Source organism: Crotalus tigris, unplaced genomic scaffold (assembly GCF_016545835.1).
Source record: "Crotalus tigris isolate CLP2741 ecotype Arizona unplaced genomic scaffold, ASM1654583v1 scf7180000019068.10715455, whole genome shotgun sequence".
Lineage (NCBI taxonomy): Eukaryota > Metazoa > Chordata > Lepidosauria > Squamata > Viperidae > Crotalus > Crotalus tigris.
This window is the reverse complement of record NW_024097358.1, coordinates 10,075,585-10,094,067: the sequence shown is the minus strand read 5'-3', so window position 1 is coordinate 10,094,067 and position 18,483 is coordinate 10,075,585. Positions and strand designations below refer to the sequence as shown.

The 18,483-nt window shown below is 39.4% G+C and overlaps 1 protein-coding gene across 5 annotated transcripts in view; it reads left to right on the top strand.

The window, feature by feature from the left end:
- Positions 1-18,483, top strand: part of ZNF385C (zinc finger protein 385C) — a 276,051-nt gene that overhangs the window by 102,899 nt on the left and 154,669 nt on the right. For all 5 annotated transcript variants that reach the window (XM_039359015.1, XM_039359012.1, XM_039359010.1 and 2 more), the window contains exon 2: positions 9,705-9,956. In XM_039359015.1, the coding sequence (XP_039214949.1) occupies positions 9,707-9,956 (250 nt within the window). In that variant the 5' untranslated portion in view covers positions 9,705-9,706. The remainder of the gene's footprint in view (positions 1-9,704; positions 9,957-18,483) is intronic.

The window sequence follows — 18,483 nt, the reverse complement described above, 5'->3', positions numbered from 1 at the left end:
AGCATTTCCCAGTAGAGATGTGACATCCCAGTGCCTATTTGTAGTTGGTAATAGACTGGATATGTGATAATGAACTGAAGTTGAATCTAAAGAAAGCTGAGATGCTCTTCTGAGGGGTTAATTTTTAAAGAAAAGTGAAAGATTGTTGTAAAATATTTTGAAATGGTCACACTTTCCCTGAAGGAGCAGATTTGCATTTGGGGCTGTTTCTAGATTGGAAATCTCTCTGGTTTCCAGACTGCAGCAGTGACCAGAAATGCCTTTTATAGATTTTGATTGGTACATTAGTGGTGTCCCTTCCTGGAACAAAATTACTGTAAAGCTTTGGTGTGCGTACTGCCAATCTGCAGGCTTGATTATTGTTTGTTTCCAAAAATGCCAAAGTATTGGTTGTCACACCTGGATAAGGCAGTATTGATTTACCTCATGAAGATACTTTGCACTGTAAAAGGAATCCAGGGTCTTTTGTTGAGGAGAAGAGAAAATACTATTTGTTGAGGAAATGGGTTGCTTTTCCCTACCTTGCAGCTGCTTCTTGGGGTGATCCAACAGGTGAAGCAAAGAAATTAAGCTTCATTTGGGGCTTAGAAATGAGAGAGCTGTGTTGCTTTTGTAAAGAAGGTGGGAGGGAATGTTTTGAATATTCACGTAAGTAAATATTAAATATTCACTTAGTAAAGTGATCTCTAGATGTTTTCCACAGCCATACTGCTTACTTATTGTCTCTCTCTCTCCACCCTCCGTTTCTCTCCTCTCTCCCTGTCCTCCTCCCCCCCATCATCTCCAAAGGCCTGTTCAGTCTGGGATCAGGCTACATGAGAAAGCACATCTTTCAGTATGAGTCTTCCTCCTCCATTTACCAAAATATTCTGAGGGGGTTCATCTGTCAGCCATGGTAGATAGACCAGATCAAGAAATAAACTCCACAGGAAAGCTAAAACTACTTTATTGATACTGTCTATAATAACAGAATCTTTCAAGTCTGATTGTGTTGTACCACCTCCTTCTTATACAGTAGTCCCTATTTAATGACCCTAATTGGGACTGAAATTTTCATCATTAAGTGAAGCGGTTATTAAGTGAAATATCACATGATTGCAGCACTTAGCAATGACCATTCTGGTACTCTCAGTTGTATTTGTTAGGCCAGGACCGCTGTTGCTAGGTTACACGTCTCTTGCCTTGCCATGCTCCCTTCTGCTTCAACCCTCCCATCTATTTCCCTCTAATCTCTGCCGTTTTATCTGCCCTGCACTCCTCTGCTGCTACCTACCATTGCTGTCCCCTGCCATTCCCCCTGTCCCCAGCTGACCTTTGCCATTTTATTCCTCAGCATGCCCTGCTGAGGCAGATGCTGGCCCAAGGAAGTCATATCCACAAGAGAAAAAAGATGGCGAAAATCAGCTGGGGATGTTGGGGGGGGGATAGGCGGCAGAGTGCAGGGCAGCCAAAAGGGCAGAGATGGGGGGGGAGATAGGCAGGTAAGGGGAGTTGAAACACACATGTAGTCATGCTATTAGGCTTTTACATTTTGATCATGTGAATGCAGGGACACTGCAACTTCAAAGACGGCTCTAACTACCTTCTTTCAGCCATGTCATGACTCTGAATGGTTGCTGAATAAATGGTTATTAAGCAAGGACTATCTGCACTTCTGTTAATTAAGATGTGAGTCTGGGTTTCTTCCATCTGGATATTTTGGACTTTAAAATACCTTTTAACTTGTTTTGCCAGGGTAACAATTTCTGCATATCTTCGTCAATGTCATCTTCCTTGCTCTCTATAGGTTCATGTTGAGCAAGAGGCATCTGCTGGCAGGTCTGTATTGAGTAAAAATAGGATGATGGCTGCAATCACAGGATCAAAGCCTTGACTCTTTTTTACATGTGTCAATGCCCCTGCTTCCAACAGCTCTCTGTTTTCTGCCTATATTCATGGAAGAGACTTCCTGGATATCTGAGAGGCCTAACCTCTTTGCTGACTTTTAAAATATCATTTAACCCTGTATCTTTAAATAGTCCTTTTAATTCTTTTAATTTTAATTCTAAATGTAATTTGAAAGTTTATAGCTGTTAGTGATTGTCTTTGGTATTGTTGATTTTAAATACAATGTAGTTTTAGTCCAAAGCACCAAGATACCTTGTTAATCTAATACATTTATTAAACAAATTAATTACAAATTAAAATACATCCCACTGCATCCTTTGGAAGCCAAAATAATTAAGAACTTAAGCTCCATTCCTGCTGAGAGAAATGGCCCACATCCACTTTCTGGTATAACATATTATGACTACCTAGTCAGTTGTTATTTTTCAACAAACTATGATTAAGCAGATGATGACTTGACATGAACGATGAACCACTACTGTGAATGAATGGGCAACAGTGATTATGGTCCAGAATTCTTTGCACTATGTTGGAAACCTCTTGTAAGCAACTTGATAATGATTTTCTTGAAAGAAAGCAATTGGAAAGCCATCCCTTTGACTTTTCTTTAGAAATTAAAAAAATATCATAAGTTATGTCCTTAGACTGTTGAATCTTTGTTTGTGTATATATGTATGTATGTTACACAGATCATTCATCCTTTATTATAAAAGATAGCCCTTATTTAAAAAAAACTGTCCTTTAGATTTATTTAATGTAATTTTTTTGTTGGTTTTGCTGTTGCAGTTTCTTTTGTAAAGCAAAATTGTAGATATAACATTTTTTTATCTTTATGACCCTTTTTTAGGTTTGGCCCTTTTTTCAGGTTTGTTCTTTATTCCCCAAGAAAATATAGTTGTTGTAATGTATGTGCACATAAACTTGCAAAGTGAAATAGAATACATAGAAAATTAATCAGTCACCTATCTCATCCTGGGGCTACTCTAGGCGACTTACAATAATAAAAACAGAGAAATGAAAAGAAGTGTAAAGATACCAATAGCAAAGTAATGGAACTAAAAAAGAAACAATAAAAAAGACAATGAGAATACAGCAATATGAAAATAAAAGGTGGATGGATGGGGAGAGAGCAAGGGGAGAGAGTGGTTTGCCATCAGTCTAGTAGCCTCCTTCAGTGTGGTACTCGCCCAACATGCAGAGTTAAGTCTTCAGGCTCTTATAGAGGGATTGGAAGGTAGAGGCAAATCTCACCTTGAAGCGTAGGATGTTCCAAAGGGCGAGCACTATGGAAGAGAAGGCTCTTCTTTTGGATTCCAGAGTTCTTTGACAGACAGGATCTGCAGTAGGCCCTCTCTGCCAGCACAAAGTGGGTGAGCTTGTCCTAGTGAGATGAGATGGTTCATCAAATAGCCTGGACCTATGCCATTAAGGTCTTTAAAGGTCATAACCAACACTTGAACTATATGTAGAAGCAAACCAATAGCCAATGCATTTCACCAAGCAAGGGTACAATATGGACCATTTTAGGAGCCCCAAAGACTGCTTTTGCTGCCACAGTTTGCACCAGCTGAAGCTTCCAAATAGATTTCATTGGTAGCCCCATGTAGAACGCAGTCGTCCAGAGGAGAGAAAACCAGGGCTTCAGTAACTGATTCAGGGAGCCATGGTCCAGCACGTTCTTGGGGGGAGGGGCGAGTTAAAATGGATGAAATTATAAGTATAACTTTGTAGTGCATGATGGACAAAGGGACAGGGCCAATATTACAATTCTCTGTCCACCATTCTGCTCATTTTCTTCATTCCCTTACAATACTTACTCAAGAGTATGTGGCACCTAGAAAACTTTGGCTCCTCTATGCTTTGGCACTGCAAGCTAGTGTTTACTTGGCCTCCTGATGAAACTGATTAGAAGTTTCCCCTTAAAATGTAAATTGGTATCTCTGTGGGATCAACCACCACCTTCCCAGATTCATTTGTGCTTTGTCTATAATCCATACCCATTTCAGATTTATTTTTCTCATTCTGAATTCTCAGTAGTGTTTGTTGCCGTTGTGCACCTGCTCCTTCTATTTTTATTTAAAATAAATTGGTAGCATTGTATTTTATGGCATTATTAAGATTAAAATAGAAAAAAGAAAGGTAATGGAGTGTATTATGAGGGCCATAAAAATGACCTTAGAAAATTATTAATGAGGTGGCAAGGCTCCCTTCCTGACAGCTTGCTTACCATATTCAGATTTACTGTTAGCCTGTGTGGTTAGTGGATTGTAATTCCCAAAGTGTCTTACTTCACAGGACTGTGTATGTGCAAATATCTTAAAATGAATTGTAATTGGAAGATTGGGGAAATAATATTCACCACAATGTTCAGAGACATTGAAAGAAAAAAGAAAGTAACTGAACCACTACAATGACAAATCTTTTTGCAGTGTGATTTGCTTTTGTGAGTACTGTATTTATGCAGATTAGTTTATATAGATGCATCATTTCTAAAAAGAGAGGTGTCGGGACTGATGCATGTATTCACATTTCCTTTCCAGGCTTAATGCTTGGGGAAAATAGTTGTAATTGTTCAAAAGTAAAAAAAAAAAAAAGTCAATGAGCAATGTTACACTAATCAGTTTATCACTTTTTCACATGACAGACATTCCTAGATGTTCATACATATAGTGGAACCTGAAATAAATTGTTGACTTGTGGATGATTCCTTTTCATGTTACAGTCAGTCAAGATACACCTTCCTTCAATCAAGTTTTCCATTTTTCTACTCAGTTGTTAGCATTATGGGTTCCAGGAGAGTGCATTATCTTCACTGGATTGTCATGAGCTTTTTGTGCTGCTGTTGGCTTGACCACAAGGTTTTGCTTCTGTTTTGGGGTTTTGGTGGGGGAATTGATATTTTTGTAAACTTGACTTTCTCAAAGGTTGTTTCTATTGCCTCCATTTGTAGCTGATGATGTTTTTAGGACTGCGTAAGAATCCACATTTGCTTTTATATTTTAAGAATAGTCGGAATAAAGTATACCAACTATGCAAAATAGTTCTTTGGTTAAATTCTTGTCAGATGGATTTGGATTGGATTTCTGTTTGTTTTAATAGTAAGATAATCAATTAAAATTAGCTGTGCCAATTAAAACATTTAATATTTGAAAGCTGTTCTAATATGCTTCTCTGTTTTAATAAAGGGACAAAAAGATTCCTTGTAGCCGCTCATAAGTGTCCAGTTTTAAGAAGTGATGAGAGGAGCAAGATATAATAATGAATATTATTACTGCCTAGGAAGCAGGTAGAGAAAAGAATGCATCCAAATAGCAATCAGGTTCTGCAGTTGGCAGGGCAGGTTGATAAGTAGGAAAGTAGTCAAAATTCCAATTTTGTTTTTAAGTGGAATCTTTTTCTGCTTAATTATAAAGTTGAAGACTTGCCCAAATATATTTTGATTTATGGATCATGGAATGAAAGGGAGTCCCTTTTCTTATGTAGTTCTTGGGAATGGCCATTAAAGGTACAGAGTGAATACTTGTGTTTGGTATTATATTTATGCTGATGCATTACAAATGAGTTTCACCTATATGTTTGCCTAGATTGAAAACCAGGAGCTTGTAAAATATTAAAGTACTTTTTGAAGGTCATCTATATATGATTTCTGACACTTCAGAGGGATTTAGACATCTGTCAAGGATGTCTTGCTATCCATCATCCATCTTCAATGTCCCTGTGCTGCTACTTACCTGCCTCTCTCCCTCGTCTTATACAGCTTTCCTTGGAAAATAACCTTCTCTCTCTTTTTGTATTTTTCTTTTCTTTTAAGCCCAAGCCATTTAAGGTCACAGTACAGAAATGTTTGCCTACTTGATTTAGGGATGAAAGAAAAAACTGCTTGGAACATCCATAACTGCCCCAAGTTTTTATATTTGAATGTTGTACTGTAAATGGATGATCAAATACTAATAAGCAAATATCTACAGAATGACATCCTCTAATCCTTGAGTAAACATAGCAAAACATCTGGGACAGGACTTTGGTCTCAATAGCCCGTTTAAAAATGGGTTTGATAGTGTCAGTGACATTATCTTATTAATTTTTATTTAATTTACTTTCGAATTTTTCTGCAAGTCTATCTGTGGTTGTATAGGCATTGGATTTTAATTTCATAAATTACTGAATGATGACTGATGCCAGAAATCATTTCAAGGCAGTATGTTGTTTATAATGAATAAGGGTTAAGTTTATATAAGACACTTAAATTATTGTAACCTAATTTCTGAGTTTTTACAATATATTAAATAATAAACTAATTGAGTAATCTGGGCTCATACAAAAACATTCAAATACAAAACCCACCAAGGTGAAAATTAATGAAGTTTAGCAGATTGTATGAATTCAGCTATCAGGTCTTCAACTGACTTGGTTAAGCCAATATTAACTGCATATAGTTGCCCCACGGTAATTTTCATTGAGTTGAATGGAAATAGAAGAAAGGGGGAAAGTGAGCAAGCAACAGATACACCTTTATTTATAGGTCTTCCATTAGATATTGGCTTCTAGACTGCTGAATTAGATTAATATATGCAGGAATTTCCAAAGTTGGTATCCTTGGGATGGAATGGAATGGAATGGATATGGATATAATATAATGCAGCGGTTCTCAACCTGTGGGTCGGGACCCCATTTGGGGTCGAATGAGCATTTCACGGGGGTCGCCAAACAACGCAGTCCCCCATTTTTTCCCCTTTTCCTTAGCTGTGCTACTCCCTTTTATTCTATTGGTTTTTGAAAGCCAATAGAATAGATTCTCTTGAATAGAGTCTAATTCTATTGGCTTTCAAAAGCCAATAGGAATTGTCCAGGCTGTCTCTGCCCTGCTGAGCCCGCCAAAAGTCCCATTCTGCAAACGGTGCTGCAAGTTGTCTGCAGCAAAGGTGAGCTGTCTGAAAGTTTCCACCCCTCCCTGCTGAGCAACTACTAAAAATGTAAGTAAAAGAGGGCCAGGGGTGGGAGGTGGGAGGCTGGCGGGTGCAGGGAGGGTTGCTGGCACATGTGGGGCCTGGCGGGTGCCTTACCTCCCTTGGGCTGGGCCAGCTGGTGGCCCAGCCAGTGGTCGGCCTGTGCCGTCTCTGCTGCTTGCCAGCTATGCCTCAGCTGGCTCATGGGGAGGCACCACGTATGCCCGGTGCTCCCGGGCAGGGAAAGTCCTCGATTTACGACCGGTTGGGTAGTCCTCGACTTACGATCAGTTGGGTAGTCCTTGACTTACGACCGGTTGGGGGTCGCGGCATTAAAAAGGTTGAGAACCACTGATATAATGTAAAGTTTGTATACTCCAAGTATTGGAAAATATCTACCATAATTCTTTGCTAGCATGACTAGTAGATATCTGAGAATGAAATATATAATCCAATGTGGGAGAAAAAACTCCAGGTAAGGGAAGTCCAGTGTATAATTTCCAGTAGCCATGGTGAGAGGGCTATTTAAAACCACATAGATCTTAAAAGAGAAAGTTCTTCTTCAAAATCACATTGTGAGCAAAACACTTCCATTGCCATCAGAGAATTCTGTGAATCATATACAAGGTAGGTAGTTCCATGATGATAACCATCATCTCAATAAACATTCTCCCAATGGGTTCAGTGTTCTGTTTAGGAAGAAATTCAGATTGTCATGTCTTCTAGGATGGACAAATGGGCACCAAAGAGATTAAGTGAATGAGTGGATGAATAATATAGCATGTTTATTTAAAACTCTGTAACAGGAGCTCTCATGGTAAGCTTAACTAATATGAATGACTACATATCCTTTTTTTAGAGAGCAGTGATCTTTTGGAAGCATTATGTCCAGATAACTTTCCAATTTTAATTTCTGACAGTATTAAAAATAACCCAGTCACCTGCAGGAAAACTGTTAATGTAAGGTATGGACTGTAAGCTTAGTAGTACGTCATACCATGTCTGGGTCAGATGTCATCTGAGACCTTGGCAAGTTGTAAGAGAAAACTGTATACCAGTAACAGACTTAACCTCTTCAAGGGCATTTTAACTGGTTCTGAGTTAAATATCATATTAATTTTTTTATTCATTCCTTTGTATTGGAGTTCTCCATAAAAACATTGAGTTGTTTTAATTTTTCATGGTTCCTTCTCAAAAGTTTAGGATATGTCCTTCACTTTTTCTCTTCTGTGACATTATGATATGGCAGTCATTGAATGCTTGGTGGCATATTTCTGGGCAGCTTGGATCCTATAGGGTGTAAGATTATGTGGATTTATAATGCTTATGGAAAACATATTCCCTAATTTCAGCCAGATTTCTGGACATTTCTATGAATGGTTAACAACTGTTTGAAAGCAGCAACCAGTACTGAGTTTAAGTGGCTGCTTTTTAATATGTGAAAGATGATGTTCTATTTGAATATCAAAAAAGATCTGCATAACTGCAGGGAAAGAGAGCTGAATCTTCCCATCTTGCTCCCTTACACTGAAACTGAACCGAGTTAAGAGCAAAAAAAAACTTGAAGTGACAAAAATATGAGGAATTTTGCTTACCCACCAGTCCCTCTGAGGTAAAAAAAAAAAAATCCTCCTGTTTCAAAGTTTATAAAATCAGTCACACAGCCTGCCAACAAAGACATACTAAAAAAAAAACATGTAAGCCATAGTAGACTGTTCCAGCATCCATAACAGAATCGAGTTTCGCTTCCAATTGGTGGATTTGGGAATTGTTGTACAGGTACTCCTTGGCCTACGATCGCAACTGAAACCAAAATGTCTATCACTAGGCAATGCAATTGTTAAGTGAATTGTGCCCAATTTTACTACCTTTTTTTGCCCAGGTTGTGAGCAGATCACATGGTTGTTAAGTGAATCAGACTTTGTGCATTGATTTGTCCCCTGGGAAGGTTACAAATGGTGATCATGTGACCTGGGGATGCTGCAGCCCTCAGAAATACATCCTGGTTGCAAGCACTCAAAAGTTTGATCACATGACCCTGGGGACACTGTGATGGTTGTAAGTATGAAGACTGGCCAAAAATCACCTTTTTTCCGTGCTATCGTAATTTTGAATGATTGTTAAATGAAGGGTTATAAGTGAAGGGTTACATGTTATCCCCTTTGAACAGATACTGCATCCATGTGTTAGAGGGATAATTGAAATCAGTTATTTTGCATGTCCCCTTTATGCAGACACTCACCAAGAATTATTATCTTCATTCCTTACTAAATATCCTGGTCAATTTGATTGGGTTTATCATAAATTGTGATTATCAGATTAGTCTTTTACTTATTTGACCACAGCTAAATACCGTTCTGTAGTTTGTACAGTACTCTGTAGTATCTCTTTTAAACTTCCTTAGATACTTTAGAACAATATTTTCCTTCTTTATCTTAATTGTGATATTCTTGTTTTATTTTCTTGTCAGTGATCAAATAAAAATTATTCATTGTGGTTGTGCTAGACATCATTTAAAAGTGTCCATGGGGTGGATCAGTAGAAAAGTTACACTCCAGTGATTGATCCTATCCATGAAAAGTAGCTCTGTCTTGGTAGCATTGAAATTCTTTCTTGAAGCAGAAACAGGACATAATATGGGTGAAATAAAGCAGCTGTAATTCTGATGGTGCACTCTGCTAGCAGTTTTACTTGAATTAAGCTACAGTATGAACAAAGTACAGGCGGTTTACTCCATCTAGAGGCTACTTATAGGTACTTATTGGGGGTTTGTTCTCAGGTTACTGGTACCCAAGGAGGTTAAATCTGGAACAATGACTTTTGTCTCCCTCATTATGTTTGTTTGTTTGTTTGTTTGTTTTTTTGCTGTAGGGATGAAGCGTCCCTTGACCCCCTTCCACTCCCCTGGGAGTGGCATTTGTGGAAGCCTGGCAGAGAACTCATGCATGGGAAGTCCTCCAGAGCAGCGCACAAAGAGAGAGAAAAAGCACCCATCATTCACTCTCTGTGAAGTGTGTAATATCCAGCTCAATTCTGCTGTCCAGGCCCAGATCCACTTCAGTGGGAAGTCTCACCAGAAACGCCTCAAACATCTTAACAAAGGAAAGGTTCTGTCAAGTCCAGGTAAGGCTCAGTTTATATATGAGGATTCTCAGAAATGTGAAAGAGAATCTGAAATGTAGGGTGTATATATTCCTTTAGCTCCCTTCCAAAAGCTCAGGAGCAGTCTATGTTTTGCTATTGCTTAGTAACATGCTTTCCAGGTTTATTATTTATTAAGCAAATTTATATTGCCACCCAACTCACACATGGGTGACTACGGCAGCTTATAACATTTAAAGATTCTGTTCTTTCTGTTTTTGGTGCCCTTAATTACCAAAAGTGGTTCATCCCTATGTTTTTTCCCCCAGATTCTAGCCATTTGAACCACAAGTTCCAGAATTAATTATCCCTTTCTATGATTTCCTTCAAGTATGTCTTAAAAACTAACCATTTTGTGAAGTGTTAGTTTTCATGCCCTACTTGAAAGGGATCCTGGAGGCATCCAAGCAGTTTACAAGGAACTGATTTGATTTGCATTTATATAACGAATATGCAAATTAGAATGCAATTATATGTAAACATTCTGACATCCCATAATTTTCCAATGTAGTTCTCTCAGCAAAGGTGCATACACACACGTACACGCACACGCCCCCAAATATTTTACAATAAAACATATATAAATATATAGCATGAGATAAGATATATTTGGAGCTGCATATTCTGATTTCATATATGTTCACAGATAAATATCTTATTTTAAAAGTTTCCAGATTAATGCAGAAATAGGATGGGATAAAAATGTAAAAACAAACATAGAGTGATCTGTCCAACCATACATGAAACTAACCTTGACTTAATTGGCTGTACATTGATGGTCCCCATCTTCTTTCTCTTTCCCTTTCCAAATGCTAATGAGCTGTTTCTGATAACAATGAAGTTGTTTTCTTTGTTAGTTTCTGCTGCTAGTGTGTATATGAGAGTATGATATAAGTAATAAGATAATTAGTCTAAATATGGATTTCAAATATTCTTGGCCTGAAAAGCATCAGAAGCTTAATCTAAATATCTATTAGATCTTAGTTGGCTAAGACACTAGCATGCTTTTCTCAGTAACAGTTAATGAAGCATCACTAGACTGAGATTTTGGTAATATGGATGGTCCTCATTCAACAACTGACTTGTACAGTCACCATTCATAGTTATGATACTGATGAAGAAATCATTTTGTGCCCAATTCTTCCATTTACAACCTTCACAGGTCTGTAAAGGAAAGGAAAGCTGAAGTAAGATCATAGATGCAGCCGGGGTTTCACTTAATGGCTATTTCATTTAGTGACTGAGTGGGTGGTCCCAATTGTGGTTACTAAACAAAAATTACCTATATGCAATTTAAACACATATTTATTAAATATAGCTGATTAAAAGGTTAAGAAACAGATAAGTCAACCTAAAACTTTTGTTCATTATTTCAGTGTCAAAGATCCATGAGAGGGCAAAAGTCCTTTTTTTTCACAATTTCATTTTTCACAGTTTTCATTTTGCTGTTCTATGTCACTTAAATTTCAAATGATTGAACTGGATTTGGATTGTGATAATAAAATCTCCCCAGTTTGGGGAGGGTATTATAGTGATTCCTAAAGCTTCTTGTAAGATGACCCTTTGCTGAGGACCTGAATAAGTGAAGTTTAGTCTTTCTCCTGCTCCTCTCCTCTGGAACCCTCTATAGGTAGTCCTTAACTTACAACCACTCATTTAATGACCATTCAAGATTACAGTGGCACTGAAAAAAGTGACTTACAACCAATCCTCTTAACTGACATAGCATCCCCATGGTCTTATGACAAATACACGGCCTCCCACATGTATTTGGAATGGTTGCAGTGTTCCAGGGCCACACGATCTCCGTTTGTGACCTTACCAGCTAGCTTCTGACAAGCAAAGTCAATGGGGGAAATTGGACTTTGCTTAATGACCACTTGATTCACTTAACTGCAGTTATTCACTTAATAATCATGGTAAAAAAGGTCATACAATTAGACATGACTCCCTTAACAACCATCTTGCTTAAAAATGGTCTCAATTATGGTCATAAGTCAAGGACATCTTATACTATGAAGACATAACTGTTGAAACTAGACAGAGCTTATCATTGCAACCAAGGGTATTAAAGTTAGTCCACTGGAGGAGATCATTATATCAGGACATTAGTGAAAGCATTTTCCTTGAGGTAGCCAAGCAAAGAAGCTGGCTTTCAGTTATTTTCCACATTCTATGAAACTGGTTTTCAGAAGAAAGAGGGGAAAATGCAGCAAGGAATAACATGTAGGTCTATGTGATCTCTTTCCAACCATATTCTCTGCCATGAACTCTGTCGAAGCTGAAGAGCTTATGCAAAGAAATGTAAGTAACAAATTAGGTTGTGATTGTTGCCTTTCCTTGTTTTCCTTTTATTTCTTTTTTTCCATTAACCTTTTCTAGCTGAAAATTTGGTTTTATTGGTTTATAAACAAAGTTTCTTATTAAAACTTTCCTCATGTGCAAGACTGTGTAGTTGCAAAATTACCCCTTGTTTTCCAGGATTGACCAAAGGTTTGCTAATGTCTGTATATTTTGCCTTTGGAAGTAAAAAGTGGCGTTAAAAACAATGTCATCAGATATAATCTACATAGATATAGCCCATGGGTTTTTTGCCTTTTAAAATAAAGCCAACTTTCTTAAATGTGTATAATTTTATAAAGGATTTATTTTAAGACAAACTGTTTTGAATTTGGTATATAAGCTTGATTCATTTTTATTTTTTATTGAACTATCAGGAGTTCTTTAAGCAGGGAGGTGGACTTAAATTACTTCTCTTCTCAAACTTTCTCTGGTTGAGACATTCTCTGTACTCAGTTCCTGGAGTTCTCCGTGTATGTGTTGAAAGAAGGAATAGGATTCTTCTGTAATAAATAAAATCAAATTTATGCAAACATGTTCATTAAAGCCCAGAATAACAGAGAAGGCAGAAACTCAGCAGAATATCCAAACTTTCCTCTTAAGAATATTTTGTGATTAATGGTAGCTGGCCATTAATAATTATTTCATGCATACATAACATGATTAGTACTGAACCATATCATTTTATGTAAATAAATTTCCCTTGCTTAAAAATAATACTGCATTTGCATCTGTATGCAGAATGTCTTCATGTGTTTGTGTGAGTGAGTGAGTGAGTGAGTGAGTGAGTGAGTGAGTGAGTGAGTGAGAGATAGAGAGACAGAGATACAGAGATACAGAGAGAGACATTTATTTATTACAAGTGTATTTGGACAGCAACATAATCTAATCAATCACAGTAATCTAGCTGCATTGGAAGAAGCAAGTTATCCATATTTCTAGTCTTCCAGTATCTGTAGTAAGTCTAGAGAGGGCAGCACAGTGCAGCATACTTTACTAAAACCACCACTTCTTTCTTTTTCTAACCTTTTTCATATAACTTTAGCTGACCAACATTAGCTAAAGAATTGGCAGTTGTGATTTCATGTTATTGGAAATAACAACAAAAACAACAGTAATTGGTTAGGACTTGAACTGTTAAGTTTTTACCAGTCCCAGACTGTGAATCGAATTGAATATTAACAATAACAACAACAAGAACAACAATAATAATAATAATAATAAGTAGTAGTAGTAGTAGTAGTAGTAGTAGTAGTAGTAGTAGTGCTACCACCTTGGGTGCAATCCCAAAAGAATTGGAGCATCATTTGAATACCATCAGTATTGACAAAATCAGCATCGGTTACATGCAAAAGGCAGCTTTATTATGAGCAGCTTACATCCTGTGACTATATCTTTAACACTATCAAATCTCAATATCTTCCTATCTCACATCCCTGGGAAGGACTCGATAGGTGGATAAAAATGCCAAAGCCATTCTGAACATCTATATGACCAACCATAATAATAATAAAATAATTTATTACGCTTGTATGCCACCCGACTCTCAATGACTCTGGGTGATTTACAAGAATCAAACAGAGAAATTACAGTAAAATCAATAAACTATAAAAGATCAAGAAAAAGATACCAAGTGCAATGAAGTAAAGAGTCCCAGTCTCTCTCTTGTCAAAGGTCTCAGTGAAGTCAATAAAGGAGAATATTTGTAGTTCAGAGTTGAAATGAGGGATCCTTGACGTGCTCTGAGCTTGGTTATTTTCTTGCAGAGATTTCATTACACAAATTAATCTGACTAGCACTGATGATGTTTCCTAGTTTGTGGAATAAAATGTCTGCAAGAAAACAATCAAGCTCAGAGGACACCAAAGATCCCTCAACTCAGTGAAGAACCAGTTCTTTAAGATTCTTCGTTCTAAATAACTGGAGAGTGGGGTCATTGCAATCTCAGTGGGTGCCTTGTCCCAAAGGATAGCTAATGATATAGAGAAGGTACAGTTCCAAGGTCCCAAAGATGACCTATTAATTGAAGGAACCCAGAGTTCATCAACCAAGCAGCACTAAATTGGCCAGGCATGTGCTGTGGGAGGTAGGCAATCCCTCAAGTAAAAATTGCCAGGTCAAAACAGGAAAACAAAAACAAATTCCCTTGTTGCTGTTACCACTGATCCGAGGATATGTAGGGATTATAGAGGATTATAGTACAGACTCTGAGAATAGATGAAGTAAGGCCGTATGCCATGAAAGGCTTTATAACTAACAGCAAGCACCTTGAGTTGTACTTGGGAGCAAACTGGCAACTGGTGCAGCTCACAAAGGAGCAACAACAACAGCAACAACAACAATAATAATAAAGTTGGAAGGGACCTTGGAGGTCATCAAGTCCAACTTCCTGCTCAGGCAGGTAACCCTATACCAGGGGTAGGCAACCCAAAACACTCAAAGAGCCACTTGAACCCATTTCCCACCGAAAACAAAACACCGGGAGCCGCAAAACTCTTTTGATATCTAAAATGAAGTTAACACTGCATATATCCTTTTTTTACCTTTATTATAGGGGTGTGTGTGTGTGTGTGTGTGTGTGTGTGTGTATGTATGTATGTATATACACACACAGGTAAAAAAGGATATATGCAGTGTTATCTTCATTTTAGATGTCAAAAGGGTCTCTCTCTCTCTCTCTCTCTCTATCTATCTATCTATCTATCTATCTATCTGCCCTTGGTCTGCCAGTCCTCTTCCCCCACTCTCTTTCTCTCTCTCTCTCTCTCTCTCTCTCTGTGTCTCTCTCTCTCTCTCTCTCTCTCCCTCCCTCCCTCCCTCCCTCCCTCCCTCCCTCCCTCCCTCCCCCTCTCTCTTTCTCTCTTTCTCTTCCCCCCTCTCTACCTCTCTCCTATCTGCTGCTCACCTGGCAAGCTGGCTTCAAGCTGTTCTCCAACAAGCTCAAGGGTAGGCAATCTCGGCTCTTTTATGACTCATGGACTTCAACTCCCAGAATTCCTGAGTCAGCATAGCTGGGCTAGCTAGCTCTCTCCTGCCCTTCCTGCTTCCTGCAGAGATGCAGCAAAGGGAGGAGCTCCGCCCAATAAGCTTTTCAGCTCCTTGGAGAACACTGTGAGTGCACTCTCTTTTTTACACACACACACACACAAACACAGAGAGAGAGAGAGACAGAGAGAGAAGCAAGGAAGCGCAATTGCCTCTCTCTGTCTCTGTCTCTCTGCAAATGGCAGAGGAGGCTGGGAGCCACAGGGGAAAGCTCAAAGAGCCGCATGCGGCTCCGGAGCCGCAGGTTGCCGACCTGTGCCCTATACCATTTCGGACAAATGGCTGTCCAGTTTCTTCTTAAAAACTTCCAGTGTTGGAGCATTCACCGCTTCTGAAGCGAGGTTGTTCCACTGGTTAATTGTTCTAACTGTCAGGAAGTTTCTCCTTAGTTCTAGATTGCTTCTCTCTTTGGTTAGTTTCCACCCATTGCTGCTTGTCCTGCCCTCAGGCGCTTTGGAGAATAGCTTGACTCCCTCTTCTTTGTGGCAGCCCCTGAGATATTGGAACACTGCTATCATGTCCCCCCTCATCCTTCTCTTCATTAAACTAGACATACCTAATTCCAGCAGTCGTTCCTTATATGTTTTAGCCTCCAGTTCCTTAATCATCTTTGTTGCTCTTTTTTGTACTCTTTCAAGAGCAGTGGTTCTCAACCTGTGGGTCGGGACCCTATTTGGGGTCAAACGACCATTTCACGGGGGTCGCCAAACAACACAGTCCGCCATTTTTTCTCCTTTTCCTTAGCTGTGCTACTCTCTTTTATTCTATTGGCTTTTGAAAGCCAATAGAGCTGTCTGGAAATTTCCACCCCTCCCTGCTGAGCAACTACTAAAAATGTAAGTAAAAGGACCAGGGGTGGGAGGTGGGAGGCCGGCAGGCGCAGGGAGGGTTGCTGGCGCACGTGGAGCCTGGCGGGTGCCTTACCTCCCTTGGGCTGGGCCAGCTTGTGGCCCAGCCGGTGGTTGGCCTGCACCGTCTGTGCCGCTTGCCAGCTACACCTCAGCTGGCGCAGGGGGTGGCACCACACATGCACGGCGCTCCCAGGCAGGGAAAGTCCTCGACTTACGACCAGTTGGGTAGTCCTCAACTTACGACCGGTTGGGGGTCGCGGCATTAAAAAGGTTGCAAACCACTGTTCTAGAGTCTCAACATCTTTTTTACATTGTGGTGACCAAAACTGGATGCAGTATTCCAAGCATGGCCTTACCAAGGCATTGTAAAGTGGTATTAATACTTCACGTGATCTTGATTCTATCCCTTCGTTAATGCAGCCTAGCACTGTGTTGGCTTTTTTGGCAGCTGCAGCACACTGCCGGCTCATATTTAAATGATTGTCCACTAGGACTCCGAGATCCCTCTCACAGTTACTATTATTGAGCAAGGTACCCCCTATACTATACCTGTACATTTGGTTTTTCTTGCCTAAATGTAGAACCTTACTTTTTTCACCATTGAATTTCATTTTGTTAGATAGCGCCCAGTGTTCAAGTCTATTCAGATCCTCCTGTATCCTAAGCCTGTCTTCTGGAGTTTTGGCTATTCCTGCCAGCTTGGTGTCTTCTGCAAATTTGATGAGTTCCCCATCTATCCCCTCGTCCAAATCATTGATAAAGATGTTGAAGAGCACTAGGCCCAGAACAGAACTCTGAGGCATCCCGCTACATATTTTCCTCCATGTAGATGTGGTTCCATTGAGGACCACACACTGAGTACAGCCGGTCAGCCAGCTATGGATCCATCTGATGGTAATGCTGTCTAACTCACATTTTTCTATCTTATCAAGTAGTAAGTTGTGATCTACTTTGTCAAATGCCTTACTGAAATCCAAGTAAATTATGTCCACAGCATTCCTCTGGTCCACTAATTTTTTCACGTGGTCAAAAATGCAATAAGATTTATCTGGCATGATCTGTTTTTTGATAAACCTGTGTTGGCTTTTAGTAATGACTTTGTTTGTCTGTAGGTGTTTGCTGATTCGTTGTTTGATTATCTTTTCCAGAATCTTCTCCAGCACTGGAGATGGAGAATCCACCAATGGGTTTAGACTGTGTTCCTGCCCAATCAGACCAAGTCAGCCAAAGTTGCCACGCCTCTCCTGGGCCAGAAGGTTCCAGTCTTGACTTGATCTTGCCCATGAGCAGACGTGCAAGTTTGGCTCTTAGGCAGGTATAGTCTCCATTGGTGGATTTTCCATCTTTCCTTGACTTTAAATAGTTTTCTGATCAGTGCTGGGCTCAGTACTGGAGTCAGATTGCTGTTTATTTCAACCCCCTTCCTTCCCCTCTTAACCTTAAAATGAGGCTGGGATCAGCTTCTCTTTCTGCATTTTGTTGTCTTTCAGTTTCGTTTTCTTCTATCCTCCCTAACCTTCTCTGTTGGATTCCTATTAAGTTCAGTTCCATTTAATAATTCTCCAGGAACAACTATAGTTGTCCTTTTTATTTTGCTTTAGTTTCCTTCCCTGATTGAGGTCTGGAACGCAGCTCCAAGAGTTATGATTCAAGGGTGGGGTGGAAGTGCTAATCAGCAGGCAGGCTTATCAGCAGTTTAAAATGCTGGGGTTTTTTTTGCCTTTTGTTGTTATTTACGGGCTGTCTTTGCTGTTCTGGGGGGCTGAGGGATCGTTGCTTCCCTATTGCAGCCCCTGTTGCTGGCTGAGCACATGCTGCTCCGAACGGTTTTTTTTTTTTTGTCAAATCAGCTGGCTGGCGGTTCAATTAGGCGGCTAAGCAGGGCAGCAGAGGCAGGCGAGCTCCTTTTGCTTTTTGGAGGCTTCGACTGCTCCGTTGAAGCTTTTTAGTGATTTTCTCATTGGAGGAGTTCTCTGGATCCTATAGGGAGGCTCAGAGATGCATAGTGGTGGTCAAATAATTGCATCCGCCATTTTGTGGATCTGAACACCATTCTCTGTTGTTGAACAGTCTCAGTGAGTTTCATTTTCGCATCGGCCGCCATCTTGAATCCGCCATTTTGAGAACTAACAGTTCTTTTTCATGATTATCTGGTTTTTTGGTTTGGAGCCTGCACTGAATCCTTTTTCAAAACAGTTATTCTTAGTAACACTCTCCTTCTAGCAGAATTTCAACAGGGTGTCACCTCATATACACTCAATATTATTTACACA